At 45.1% G+C, this 13567-nt stretch overlaps 4 protein-coding genes across 4 annotated transcripts; 1 reads left to right on the forward strand and 3 right to left on the reverse strand.

Moving 5' to 3' along the window:
- Nucleotides 1-838: 838 nt before the first annotated feature.
- I203_100289 (uncharacterized protein) lies at nt 839-3775 on the reverse strand (the record flags this gene model as incomplete). The annotated part of the gene is made up of 19 exons (XM_019149108.2): nt 839-1006; nt 1091-1145; nt 1199-1224; nt 1287-1322; nt 1389-1457; nt 1522-1598; nt 1671-1785; nt 1854-1913; nt 1979-1994; nt 2056-2120; nt 2203-2396; nt 2455-2609; nt 2679-2797; nt 2866-2913; nt 2988-3007; nt 3070-3091; nt 3161-3223; nt 3296-3338; nt 3537-3775. 19 exons carry the CDS (start codon nt 3773-3775, stop codon nt 839-841), a joined length of 1590 nt encoding a protein of 529 aa, XP_019001635.2.
- Nucleotides 3776-4675: 900 nt separating this feature from the next.
- Nucleotides 4676-6842, reverse strand: I203_100290 (uncharacterized protein; the record flags this gene model as incomplete). Its single annotated transcript, XM_019149106.1, has 8 exons — nt 4676-4857; nt 4917-4983; nt 5046-5184; nt 5248-6196; nt 6256-6323; nt 6382-6466; nt 6528-6614; nt 6686-6842. The coding sequence occupies 8 exons, from the start codon at nt 6840-6842 to the stop codon at nt 4676-4678; spliced, it is 1734 nt and encodes a 577-aa protein (XP_019001633.1).
- Nucleotides 6843-8134: 1292 nt separating this feature from the next.
- Nucleotides 8135-11627, reverse strand: I203_100291 (uncharacterized protein; the record flags this gene model as incomplete). Its single annotated transcript, XM_065516603.1, has 13 exons — nt 8135-8711; nt 8761-8868; nt 8996-9183; nt 9237-9315; nt 9368-9389; nt 9535-9572; nt 9630-9682; nt 9755-9796; nt 9850-10122; nt 10185-10536; nt 10590-10605; nt 10665-11099; nt 11153-11627. 13 exons carry the CDS (start codon nt 11625-11627, stop codon nt 8135-8137), a joined length of 2658 nt encoding a protein of 885 aa, XP_065373421.1.
- A 632-nt stretch (nt 11628-12259) lies between these two features.
- I203_100292 (uncharacterized protein) lies at nt 12260-13451 on the forward strand (the record flags this gene model as incomplete). Its single annotated transcript, XM_019149104.1, has 5 exons — nt 12260-12449; nt 12560-12771; nt 12830-12930; nt 12986-13323; nt 13381-13451. 5 exons carry the CDS (start codon nt 12260-12262, stop codon nt 13449-13451), a joined length of 912 nt encoding a protein of 303 aa, XP_019001631.1.
- Nucleotides 13452-13567: the final 116 nt, after the last annotated feature.

Raw genomic sequence — 13567 nt, forward strand, 5'->3', positions numbered from 1 at the left:
GACTGTCGCTTTTTGTTCTTAATTTTGTGTATACGATTAATCAGACAATGCGTAAATCTGGTGAAGACGTTTCAAAGTGTATGCTTATGGTATGGATATCTTATTGTTCCCGTTATGGTGTTTGGAGGAAATTGATTCATGAGTGGAGATAATGGAGTCTATATATATCACTCAAAGTGCCTTCACTTCTCAATCCAATCAATCGCACTGAATCCCTTTCACACTTCCATCAGTGTTCATGACAATGAAATCCCTTCATCACCTACTCAGCGGAGAGTAGCTTTACCACATTTGGTTCATGATCAGTGATTGGTGATTGAAAGGCGAAGTCTGCAATGGTGGATCAAAGGAAGCACGAACACCATCCTTTGCCTTCACCCCCTACTCGCTGTCCAGCACGGCATGCGATATATGTCCGTATCCTTCAGAGTCTGCGTTCACATACACAAGGATACACAAACACAGACACCTCATGATGGGTGGCCCTGTGTAACCTGAATACTCTGATAATCCGGGCTAGGAACCGCATTGATCGTCTCTAGGCGTAGTGTTTTATAATGATGATCATTTTCAGCTTCACCATCTCATCATCAGCCGGATTGGGTATAAATTTTATCGTATTCATTCCTTTGATTTACTTCATCTTGCTTTTCACATGCACAGTGCTTCATTAGTTGGTTATGGCCATATGAAATACTTGTCTTTGTATATCTTAGCGCTACATCCAGTATTGATTGAAATTTCTCCTTGATACATCCCTTCTTCGAGCGATATTCTTTACCTTCCCCTCCACTTAGGCGACACGACGCGTTCCGTAACATTACCCCTTCTTGATCCGTTAGATCAAGAACCTGAATCCCTTTTGCATCTGCTGAGCATCCTTCACAGTCGTGCTCTCAAGTTTAGCAGCTTGCTCAAGAGTATCACCATGTTCGTTGAATGCTCTTTCGCCTTCTTCCAATCTCCTGTTGGCCGAAACGAGAATTTGTCGGAACCATATATTGAGCTAGTTCGATCATCATATAAATCAGTCCCAGATCGAGTATTATACTGATCTAAGTTTTCTCGTCATGGGGATAACTTCACTTACCAAGATTGTAGCTACAAACATTGCTAGTACCACACCATAAGACTTGACGTAGGTGCTACATACGGAAATCAGATCAAATCGCAAGACTTTCACACCGAGTTCACTTACGGTCCGTATTTGGCAGGCCAGACATACTGCATTATTGTGGGCAAGTACATCAGCGGCCGATCCTTACTGCTTTGCACACGCGACTCACACTTCCTGCAATGTTACCAGTTTGCGATAAAGCGTTCTGTTGAAGGTTAAAATCCTGTTCAGCGTTCGATCGGACATAATCAGATTTTGCGATGGCACTCACCATGAAGGCAAGAGCTACAGCTCTTTTGGCCGGTGGACGAGGGAAGGAACTGCTCATCCAGGTGTACATCTGAACAAATCCATAACGATCAGCCTAAAGATTCAGGTGATATTCTCAATGAAGTCTCCCTCACGATGATATATCCAGCATAGGAACCAGCCTGGAAGAACAACGCTACATATCTTCCAGCCTTGTTTGTTGGTCTCGTAGCTATTCCAAGTCGTATAACACCGCGAGTCAGCTTTCAGGTCGATTACTTGCGGGCTGGAATTGAATGTTTACCCATTGAAATGATGAAGCCCATTATACCCATCAATAATGGCCAAGTTGAATGCCAAAACTTCTCTCGAGTACGATCAGAGTGCCAGGAATTCAGCAGGGCCAAAATACAGGAGAACTACATCGACCATAAGCTAGTCAGACATCGGGCGCTGCGCTCACAGAGGTGAAATCAGAAATACTTACCACCCAAGGTGGTGCGGCTAATAGAAGAGTCTCGGTCGTACCGTAACCCAAGGTTTTGGTCTGTGAGGGAGCTAGATCAGCAAAGCTGTCAAGACGGCTGTAATTCCACCGAGTCCATTACGTACCAAGGTGGGGAAATAGCTAATAGTAAACGCCGATCAATATAAGCGCGGCCCTTGACGATCTGATCGATTTGACTCACATATTGAACGATAAACCGGTCACACAAGCTGTAAGACTCAACATCAAGATATAGATCTTCCAGTCCTATAGTAAGTAAGTGTGATTGAATATCATATAGTCAGTATCTTCGCATAGTGTTTGTATATTGAGCGGTACATGTACTCACGCTCAAAGCCATGATGAAACCGCTGTACCATTTCTCTTCGTGGGAGTCCTGATCGATCTCTCCTACATCTTCTAGCATCCTCAACTGGGCTACCCTGATCTCCTCTGCGGTGAAGCCCCTCTTGGTGTTATGGGGGAAATCAGGTAACATGGGTATGGCCACCAAAGCGAAAAACATCGTCAAAGCACCTTCGACTGCATCGCGAGATGCATCAGCGCCAGTCGACAGAATGCTCGAAGGAGGTCGACCTACTGTAGAATAACCATCTCCAAGCTGCATGTCCCAATTTACCGTCCATGTTGGCCAACACACCCGCAGCGATCAGTGAACCGAATGCGTTCGAGATTAGATTACCACAGTAGAGAAGGGTATATCGTAAAGATAGTTCATCTTTCTTGTACCATTTACTATTACAGAATAGAACCTCAATAATTGTATTCCAGTTCAAGAGAGTGACAAAGCAGGATAACACTGACCTCAAAATGAACAAGGCCCCAGGTAGAAAGGCCGCTTCAACCATACCCAGGAATAGTCTAGTAAGAAGAGCACCGACAAAATTCTTGGTGATACCGGTCAAGACACTTATCATTCCCCACTGAGTGAGTAAAAGGGATTTCAGACCTGTACCTCTCCATTTCGATTGAGAGTAAATGTCGCACTTACCACTAGCATAGCTGCTGGGAGATACAATGATGGTTTTCCAATACGATTCTGTACGTCAAACGCGCCATGATATCAATCTCGATGATCAAATTCACAGGGTTCCGGTGAAATCAGCCACTTACCAGTAACATGTTTGATGGGACTTGTAAATAATTAATATCGTCAATTGACAAAGGACTTCGCGCGATCGTAGAATTAGCTTACCTTGGAATAAGATATATCCGACCTTTTGAGACCGAGAAGTTAGTGAATGCTCATCATAACCAATTGGTCTGTTTTGGGAAATTTCGCTCACATAGAGAATCGATAGGAGAGTTTGGAATTCAGTATCTGTCAAGTTGAGATCCGCTTCGAATCCCTATTACGTTCACGTTCACCTATTAGCCATAAAGTGGTATCTAAAATGTGAGAGTGATACACAATGACATACCTTGAGCCTGGCAGCAGCGGCATTGTTTCGATCGATATAGTTTCTATAACACCCATTCCATCAACCTTTCTTGTTGACTATTGCAAAGGGGTTTTCTGAACAGCCAACGTGGGACAATGGTACTTACAAGACTGATTTCATTCCGTTCATGTCATCTCAGTATTACCCCTACACAATCTCAGGAAATCGCTTAATCGACTCACTATAAATGACAATCAGAATACTAAATCTGCCATCCAACTTCAATTTCAATCTCTTCTCAACGACTCTTCTCCTCTCACTTCCTAGAGCTAGACCTTCCTCAACGCCATACTTTTTCTCTTGACCATTGTCGTAGTCGGGTTGAGCAGGTGAGTTAGGTGCGGCATTATCGATATGCTCGTGGAATCTCGAGTCACGAGGTTTGAGTTCCGGTCGATGGACGTTAGGATTTGCGTTTGAGTCTTCACTGAAACGTGAAGCTGATAATGGTTTTTCCATCTTCGTGAGATAAGATATTCCAAGCAACTCTCGAGATGTGACAAGGTAAGTACGGTCGGCCAATGAAGTGAAAAGTCCACTGGATGGACTGCAACCGGAAGAAAGATACTATATATATGTCAAGATTGATAATGTTCGATCCAATTTACAGGTAAGTTAAGGAAAGTCATGAGACAGGCGACTTGTAGATTTCGCTTTCTTTCCTACTAGAGTGCTCCAAAATTCACAAACTCGAAATGACGTCCTTGATCTGATCGACTTCATGTTTTGGTGCCCTCCAGGCCTTTCATTGTCGTACCTTCCTTCCTATTCATTTCGCGAATGAAGTGAGGGGTGAGATCCGGATAAAATGGAATTACCAAATTACCAATTGTTCTATAGGTCACCTGCTCCTTTTTGATTTTAGCTTTAAGTCTAAGGTAACTGAATTCTTCGAATGAAGTAAGAGTACGATGCTCCACATGATCCCCAGGTTTCCTGTGATGAACCTCCACATTTATCGAAAAATAGATTTCAAGGTGGATTCGCCAAGCCAAGTAAACGGACTCAGTTTGTTCGCAAAGCTGGTGCCAGACGATGAGCCGAATAATTCTGAACACCTATCTGTCATTGGTCACACACTCTTTCCATGGAATGACAAATCTGTAATGCTTGAACAAGTGCGTTATGCATGCAGATCGGAAGCAGAAATACACATCGGCGCAAACGAAGTTTCTCTACACATGCACAGTATACAGCGTTTGATGCATGATATTGTTTAATGCTGGTCACACGAGCCAGAAACATCGGTACTTAATTATAGATATCTGCAAAGATTGATTCATGAGATTGTAACATGATGTTGAGATTTATTGGTAATGTAGGTAAATGGTTAAGATAAAAAATACAGAATCGTTTTATCTAGAATAAGATACTCATGAACTTCTGATACTTGCTCTCAGTCGCGAATCTTTCCCTATCGAGAGCTTCAAGTTCGTCAAGTTCTCTTCTACCGGTGATGAAGTCGATTTCGTCGAGAGGTACAACTTTGGTCTTCTTGACGACCTTCCATCCAATCCAGCAGATGGCGAAGAGAAGAAGGGCTGATGATCGACTCGTTAGCCAATGCTCCAGATGTAAGGATGAAATGAGCGATACTTACAGACATAAGCGACGAAGAATGATGAGGTGTCCCAATTACCCTTGAGGAAGACGGGGAAACCGTTGAACTGAGAAGGAGATACATCATCAGTATATACAGAACACTGGATTTGAGAGAAGACCAACTCACAAGCATGACAAGGGTGAGGAAGATGAATCCATACCAAGATAACCAAGGTTGAAGAGGTGCAAGGTAAGGGAAACCTTCACGGGATAATCCTTGTTTCTTGAGACCGTAGTAGAATCGTAAGTAGGAAAGGAGAATACCCCTAATCGCCAAAAAGGTCAGCCAAACACATAAGAGCGATTTGAGACCAAGAAGGATCACTCACCACCAGGTGATAACACCAGTAACAGCGGATATGTTGTATAACCAGTTGAAAGCTGTGACAGCACTATCTCCACCTTGGTTCAAGTATGCCAAGAATCCGAACAAACCAGTGATCACCACACTCCAAATAGGTAAACCCTTCTTGGTACATTTTCTGAAGATCTTTGGCATCTGTCTTTCTAAAGCTAATGCGTAGAAAGTACGCGAGGCAGCATATAAGTCTGAATTACCAGCTGACCAAGCTGCGACTAGGATGACAGCATTGACGATGGAAGGTAAAGCTTTGATACCGGCATTCTTGATAGCAATGACGAATGGTGAGGCAGCGGCATTACCAGATCCATTGAGAAGGTCCTCATTATCGTAAGGAACCAATACTGAGATGACAAAGATTCCCATGATGTAGAAGAAGACGAGACGGAAGAAAACTCGTTTGATCGCTTTGGGTACAGTCTTTCTTGGGTTCTCAGCTTCTCCAAGTGTCGTGGCGATGATTTCAGTACCGAGGAAAGAGAAAGCAGCTTGGATGAATACGTTCCAGAAAGCTAGGAATTGTCCCCATGCACCCTCGATGACTCCGTCTCCTCCGTTGATGGTCATCTGAGCAAAAGGACCGGGATTGCGCCAGTATCTGAAACCTATGGCATCGTGATTGGGTCCACCTCCGCACATCAAGATGATACCGAGTAGGATGAGACCGACAATAGTAACGACTTTGATGGCAGAGAACCAGAATTCCGTTTCACCGTATACTCGTGCACCAAACAGGTTGACTGCGAAGATCAATACGAGACAAACGGTGATATAGACGGCTGCGTTGGTGTCGGCATCCCAATAAGAAATGACGATAGCTGCGGCAACGATTTCGACGGGGATTGTGATGGCGTATGAATACCAATAGTTGATACCCGTGGCAAAACCGAGAGCGGGATCAACGAAACGGGCGGCATCTTATGTTCGATGTTATAATGTCAGATTTGGGTAAATTTTTGATTGCAATATAACTTACAGTGTGTGAAAGCACCAGCTACAGGGAACAACGAAGCCATTTCTCCAAGTGCCACCATCATAGAGTATCTGAGCGCGATATCAGTAAAGAGTCGTAAAAAAGTACCACGCAGAGATAATCACTCACACAATGGATGACATGAAGATATAACCCAACCATAGACCTACAGGACCACCTGTAGACAGGGCTGAACCCGAACCAACGAAAAGACCTGATATGATAAAATATAAATGAGCAAAGGAGCGAAGTGGTGGGTTGAGCCGTTTACTCACCAGTACCAATAGCACCTCCCAAAGCAATCATAGCCATATGTCGCTGTTTGAGCGTACGGTGCATTTGACCATCTACATAGTTGGCGGCTAATAATGTCGCCTGATGAGTATACATTGCATTGGGGCTTTACGACTGATAATGTTAAACGCTCGCTCACCTGGGCCGTCAACCTTTTGGTTCTCCCCATTGTATCCTGCCTTTTCACCTCTGTCACCGTTGATGTCCGTCACGAATGCTTCTGGTTGAGATTCAACTTTCTTAGGTAACTGAGGAAGTCCAGGATCCGAAATTTCAGTAGACTCTTTCCCTGACATTGTGGCGAGTGCGACCGTTGGAGGGTGTCTAACCGGAAATAAATTTACTAATGTAGATCTTTGCGTTTGTTGTCGTTATTAATGTTGAAAATCAATGTGATCAGATCCACTTTCTCAAAGACTTGTGAACAATGCTTTAGTTCAGAACGAAAAAGAGAATCAAGCTCGTTTCGGTCGGTCTAAATCGGATTATCCAAAGCGCAAGCAGTCCAAGTTTATTTCAAGAAATTTGCTTTTCTTGGAGTGGGGTGGGTCGCGTGGTACAATTTTTTTCCTCTAAGCGAGATTCACCCAATTTGGATTGGCTACAACGATTTTACTGTATGCACAGTTATGTTTCTGTTTCAGCCTTATCTAACTCTACAGACGTAGGGTCCATAAGTTGGGATAAGTTGGGATTATTCCAGTGAGAGACGATGGGTGACTAACGGTTGAACCGGATGTGTATCTTGTGACGATCTTGTTGAGAGCAATATTTATTTGTTGAATGATGAATGTTCTGTTCTTTTCGTAGAAAAAGGTCTGTCAAAGTGAAAGTTGTACAGAATCTAGCTGATCTCATGCTTTATATGAATTCTCCCTCAATCAGGCATAGGCATACTCATACTCATCATGATAAGAGTCGACCATCTGCTCCACACCTCTTTCTGCAGAACAATCCACTGACGAATCCACCAGCATCCGAACGTCATGTTGAGATGAACCTTCTTTCTGACCAATTCAATCACACGATGGATTATATCTCTTATCGACATTTTTCGCTAAATGTTTCATTAGCTCTTGTGACCTATGGGTTTCTCATGTCTCATGCTCTTAAAATAGACATGAGAACAGAAGCTGCCCAAAGAAGCCAAAAACTTGTAAATAGGCTCCATGCGCCCCAAGTCAAATCTGCCGATCATATGCTACAACATCAAACGTGCGGCGTCAAATCCCCCCGGATGATTTCTTTGGATCTCTCTCTCGTAAGGTTGGGTCTGTGCGTCACATGGCGGCGGGAAAGTGATGTCATGAGATCGTGCTGTATGGCGGACATACCCGGTTACCCGTTAATGATTCACCATGTTCTCACTACAGTGAGTGTCCTAAGTACGTGGGAAAATCCATCACGGACAGGAAGCAAGAGAGGTGGATCTGGGAGTCAAGTCATCATGATCCGCCGTTGACTGGGGCCGTCGAGAGTAAAGCTTATCTGCAGCTTATCCGGATGCAAAAAGTAGCTCATAAGAAGTTCACTGCATACAAGGCACCATCATCTTCCCTATACTATACTATAATCGACAATGGGATATCTAGAGCAACGAGAACTTCGGATCGTGGATCTGAGCCTGAGTCCTCATATTCGGATCCTGCAATTCAGGGGGCAAATGACCCTCGGTCGTATGACTAGCAACGCTCTGCCAATTCACATAGACTATCGGACCATTGGGACTTTGACTGGTCGATCCTGCACTCGCACTTGCGCTGGCCGAGAAATTCCCTCGAGGAGAACTAACATAATCCCTTCGATGATCCATACCTTCGTTGTTCGACATATTATGGATGTGATCCATAGCCGACCCTTGCCTTTGCTGTGACCTCAGCTGATCCAACTTAATCCCTGCCATCGCATCTGGATGACCAGGTCGACTCGTGGTAGGTTCGCTAGGCTCCTCTTCGGCTGGAAAACCTGACGGGTCGTATCCTCGTCGCATATCTGGATAAGCGACGTGCCAAGCAGGCGGTTGAGCGGGCAGTCTAGGTACCACCTCTGATTCAGGTAGAGGATGGCCCAAAGTTTCCTCTTCTATATGCGTGGATACCATTTCTATCATTATTAGATGTCTTGCACCCATCGCAAATCGGCTGGATAGGGCTTGGAAGGCAATTCTGTATGGGTGATCAGCGCCAGCTAAACGATAGTATATGCTGGACTTACTTGAAGACGGCTATCTCGTTACGGAACGAATGAGCAGCAGAACGGTCCCCGGTCTCCAGCGCGCGTTGGTAGAATAGGAGCAGAGTACGAGCAGCGGTGAAGAAGTAGCTATAGCAGGATCAGTATTCATGACATCTCCTTCTTTCGATACATCTTGCCAACGGAATCCGACTTACACTGAAAAGAGAAAAATCATATTAACGTTCATTCGATATGTTACTGAGTTTCAATCCACTTACATGAACAAATCGGCATCACCATGTATGATATATCTGCGTTACTGCTTACGACCAAGTAGACAATATTGAGCACAGCCCTCGCTTCCATAAGGATCCTCGCCGCGGAGACGCAAGAAGGATCACTGACGTCGGCAAAAGGTTCATGAAGGAAGATGCTGGCTATTCGAGGTATGAGGTGGGCAGCCTGGACAGGAATGAGCCAACTGAATGGAAAGGAGGAGTCGCAACATCACTCACGATGAGGTCGGCATCAACTCCTTTAGCATGTCCTTGCAGGTATTGCACAGGATCCCTCAAAGCCGGAGGGAAATGTAAACTACAAGGAGCTTGTCAGAAAGCTGATTCCATGTGGATCAGATTAAACTCACTTGAATGCAGCTATGTCCGAGTCTATCTGCTTGAACTCTGGCACCTGCCTCGCGATCAGACGATCCGCGGGCTCCATATTCCGGCATTTCCGTATGAAACGACATGCACGAGAGAGAAGGATCACACCTGAATCTCATCAGCCGCAAGTCAAACTGGTGGGACTTACCTTTTAACATCATGTTGAAGCCGTCTGCGACAGGATGACTACAACATCATCAGCTCCTTCTTTCTCGAATACCAAAGGCTGGTGTGGTCACTTACTATGTCCATAGGTCAGGAGAATGATAGCTCTGCGGGTTCTCGGGGATATCATCCTAGATAAAATATTCGTGTTCAGCGACGAAATGCGTTTGAGAGTGGATTGGCCTGTACTGGTCTATACTGACCAATTTTGCAAAGTCATTCCTATGACAAGGCATTCTAGCGGTCTATAGGCTGAATCAGTAAACAGCACCATTTCATTCGCTTGACACGGACTTACCAATTCCTCGATAGGTAATGAATTTGGCCAGCCTGACGAAGCCGCAGATATACAATCATAAGTCATAATATAGTACATGACGGCTCGTCGTTCCTCCCTTTCCGCATCTGTCTTTGGTGGTCCAAGGATCGATTGTCGTAAAGCCGGCATACCAAAATTGTCTGGTTGATAATCAAGCAAACCCAAGCAAATGGCAAGTCTACCTCCACTACCAATGATGATCCATCCTTCAATCCATTTGGCACTTGATTGACCCCAATGTCCCATGACAATCTATTCAGCCAGTGCCAATCAGCTTGACACTTATACAGGAACATGAAAGATAGAAGACTTACCATGGCTTGTAGCATATCGAGTAGGCCTCTTCCACTGACATGTTCGAATTTCATAGCGTTCATAGCATATCTGGCATTCCTCTCTGAGAAACAAGTTTCGTCTGCAGGATCATCGTAAGGCAGACCTTTCCCATTAGCACGTTTGGCATCTTGATTGGTCTTCTCGATAGCTTCGGGGACTGGTCTGCACTTGACAGCGGCGGTGTATCGGGCTGCTGTAGCGCAGATGGCATGTAAAAGAGCGACATGAGGGAAATCGGCGTGAGTCGGAGGTAGAGCTAGTCTGGTGAGGAAAGTCTGACGATGAAGTACTCGCGGTACCGATGGGACCATGTTGAAGAAGGTTTCGACGCTTCAAGGGTAATCAGCGTTGTCACTATCCGATCCCAGTCTCACTTTACTCACAGATGGTCAAGCATAGCTGTAGAAAGGGAATCAGCGTTAGCGGGCTTGTTAAACGACCTAGAAAGAACCACGCACAAGGAGTAGGCAATTTAGGAGGCCATCCGGGGAAGAGTATATCCAAGAATGGTCCGCTGAACCTTCCTGCTTCTGCATCAATATCATCCGAGCTGGTAGGCAAGGTTGATCGTCTGGGCGGTCCGGTGGGTTGAGGAGCCGAACCATCTTGAGGCAGACCGAGGGGCGTGACGAACGGAGCGTTAAAAGGAGGTATCGCAGCTGTGTCTGATACCGTTGGAGCTACATCAGGAGGATTATACGGAGCGCTCAAGAAGTCCGCAGGGAATTGATTAGGTGTCGGACCTGCCCATGGACTAGTTTCGATGATTGGTTGTGATCTTTGCTGTGGTGGGACATATGCCGGGCCAAATCCAGCGTTAGAGGTTATAGTTGTCGATGAGCCAGGTGGGTTGCTGAACATACTCGTAGCTGCCAGTGCTTGTTGTAATTCGGCTATGACAGAGGATCAATAAGATCTTTAGATAGCAATCATCAAAGCCACTTACCGACTTTCTCTTCCAATTTCTTTATGACATCTCTTGGGTCTTCATCAACCGAAGTTCCCTTCCGCTTTGTTCCCCTAGGCATCTCCATTGGACTAGATCCACTTGCACCTTTCAAGTTGTCACCTTTGCTATGCATATGTACTGCGTGATGACGATCTTCATCGACATCTTCTGCATCTTCCTCATAAAAACATTGAATACCTCTAGCATCTCTCTCTTCATCTGGCTGTGTTCTAGCGAGGAAATGATAACTCCTCACACATGAGGAACAGTGCGGTTTCCCAGCATCACACTTGATTCTCCTCCTTCGACATGGGATACAAGCTGCGTTCCGCTTCAGTTGAGGTAAAGTACGATTCAGTTTTCTTTGTTTGGGTTTAGGTGCGGCGTCTGACGCATTTGGCACATTGCCGGTACTTGCGTTGGAAGCGGTCGGTGATGGTCCGATGTTGGTGTCCTTGATAGGAGGTGCCATGATGAGAGGCTGATATGTGTTTTGGCTGGGTGCTATCGATTACAACCTATAGAATGAGTATCGATTGGTCGGTATGCGGAATGATGATGAAGTTGGTGGGCTATGCTGGAGTTGTGATTTGGATCTCGGTCATGACATTGGTTTTGTGTATTGTGATTGAAAGGGGGAAGGGAGGGGGGTATGAAAGGGATGAAAGGAGGTTAGGGAAGGAGGGGCACTGTTGAATATTGGGTATATACGATCGTGCTATACCATCAACCTCTATATACGAGTACATCTCAAGATGGGATGTCTGTGCTTGGTGTGCTGTGTGCTGTTCTGTGTGTTGCCTGCATTCCCCATCTCCTCATTCCTCGTAATCCTCCTCTCCTTCCACTTCGGTCATCGCCCATACCCGACGTCTCGATCCCATTAGATTTTCATTACAAATGGATCTGGTTGCCATTAGTATACTCATCTGATTCCGCTAAGCCCCCATTACAAATCATCCTTCCTATAACCGCTACTCGTAGGATGCAGGAACAGTCTCAAAAAAGTTGGACATAATCGTTCATCAAAGTCAGACCTGATCTGGGTTACATTAACTCGGCCTGCAGCTTGTAATTACCATTGACCAGATCAGAAATCAAAAGATGGCTACAGTTGCACGATCACTCCGTCCGATACTCTGTCAGCAGACTACCCTGCGCTTGCAAGCTAGGCAGATCCCTCGATTGGTAATAGCCGCTAGATGCAGAGGGGAGATCGTTGGAAGATCGTATAGCTCAACGAGCGTAGTCAGAGCAGTGGTACAGGATGGACCTGCCTTGACTCAGACGAATCGTGAGTGTCACGAGTGCTCCCAAGATGAATCCTACATCTCTGTACCTTGATGCGGAGGCCAGAGGGCACGCGCATGAAATCGATGCTGAATGTTTGTGATGAAATGACAGGAGCCGAAGTGACATTACGAAGGTTTTGGAAGACTGTCCACATCAAGCAAGATGATTCGGGCAGTTTCCAAGTGACCTTGGATCACCGAGCATTGAAGACTCCAGGAGGTGCCAAGTTACTGATACCGTCCGAAAGGAGGTTACTGGCTTTGTTGATCGCGAATGAATGGGAGAACCAAGATGAGGTCTTGAAGCAGCATACTCTGCCAGTGGTAAGCTTACACTCTCTTGACTTCACATATTCCACAGAACTAAGAGGATTGGATGCAGACCTCATTAGCGTCTAGAGCAATAGATGGATTAGGAGAAGGTGTCATACGGGCTGGAGTGATCGATCAAATGATGAAATATCTCGATACAGATACAATCCTGTGAGTAAGCTACCTAATTCAGCTCAATGATAGTAGCTTACAACATTTTGTATAGTTTTACCAATGATACACCCACATCTCTTGTGAGAATGCAGAAGGAACACTGGGAACCATTGTATTCATGGTTGAAGGAAACATACGGTGTGAAGCTAAATCCAGCAGAAGGATTCTCCCCACCTCAACAAAGTGAAGATGCCAGAAGCAAATTGAGGAGGGTACTAGAAGGAATGGATGGATGGGAGTTGGCAGCGTTTGAGAGAGCTGCATACGCCTCTAAATCATTCGTGATAGCATTGGCATTGTGTAATGGTCGTTTGACAGCGAATCAAGCTGCTGAAGCTAGTCATGTGGAAGTAAGGAGTCAGATTGAACAATGGGGAGAAGTTGAAGATAGTGAGCCTGTTTTTTTCCATCATCATGTCATCATCTTCGATGCTGACCATATCATAGCACATGATGTAGATTATCAGGATATTAGACGAGCATTGGGAAGTGTCGCTTGCTTGTTAGTCAAAGCTTAGGCTTGTATAGATGTATTTGCTGGTCAAGCTATGACAGGATTAGAGGAGTAGAGTACATGATGCAAAACAAGGATAGGAGCATGCATCATCATAGGATAAGTCATGCATCTGGAAAT

This window comes from Kwoniella mangroviensis (genome assembly GCF_000507465.2).
Source record: "Kwoniella mangroviensis CBS 8507 chromosome 1 map unlocalized Ctg01, whole genome shotgun sequence".
Lineage (NCBI taxonomy): Eukaryota > Fungi > Basidiomycota > Tremellomycetes > Tremellales > Cryptococcaceae > Kwoniella > Kwoniella mangrovensis.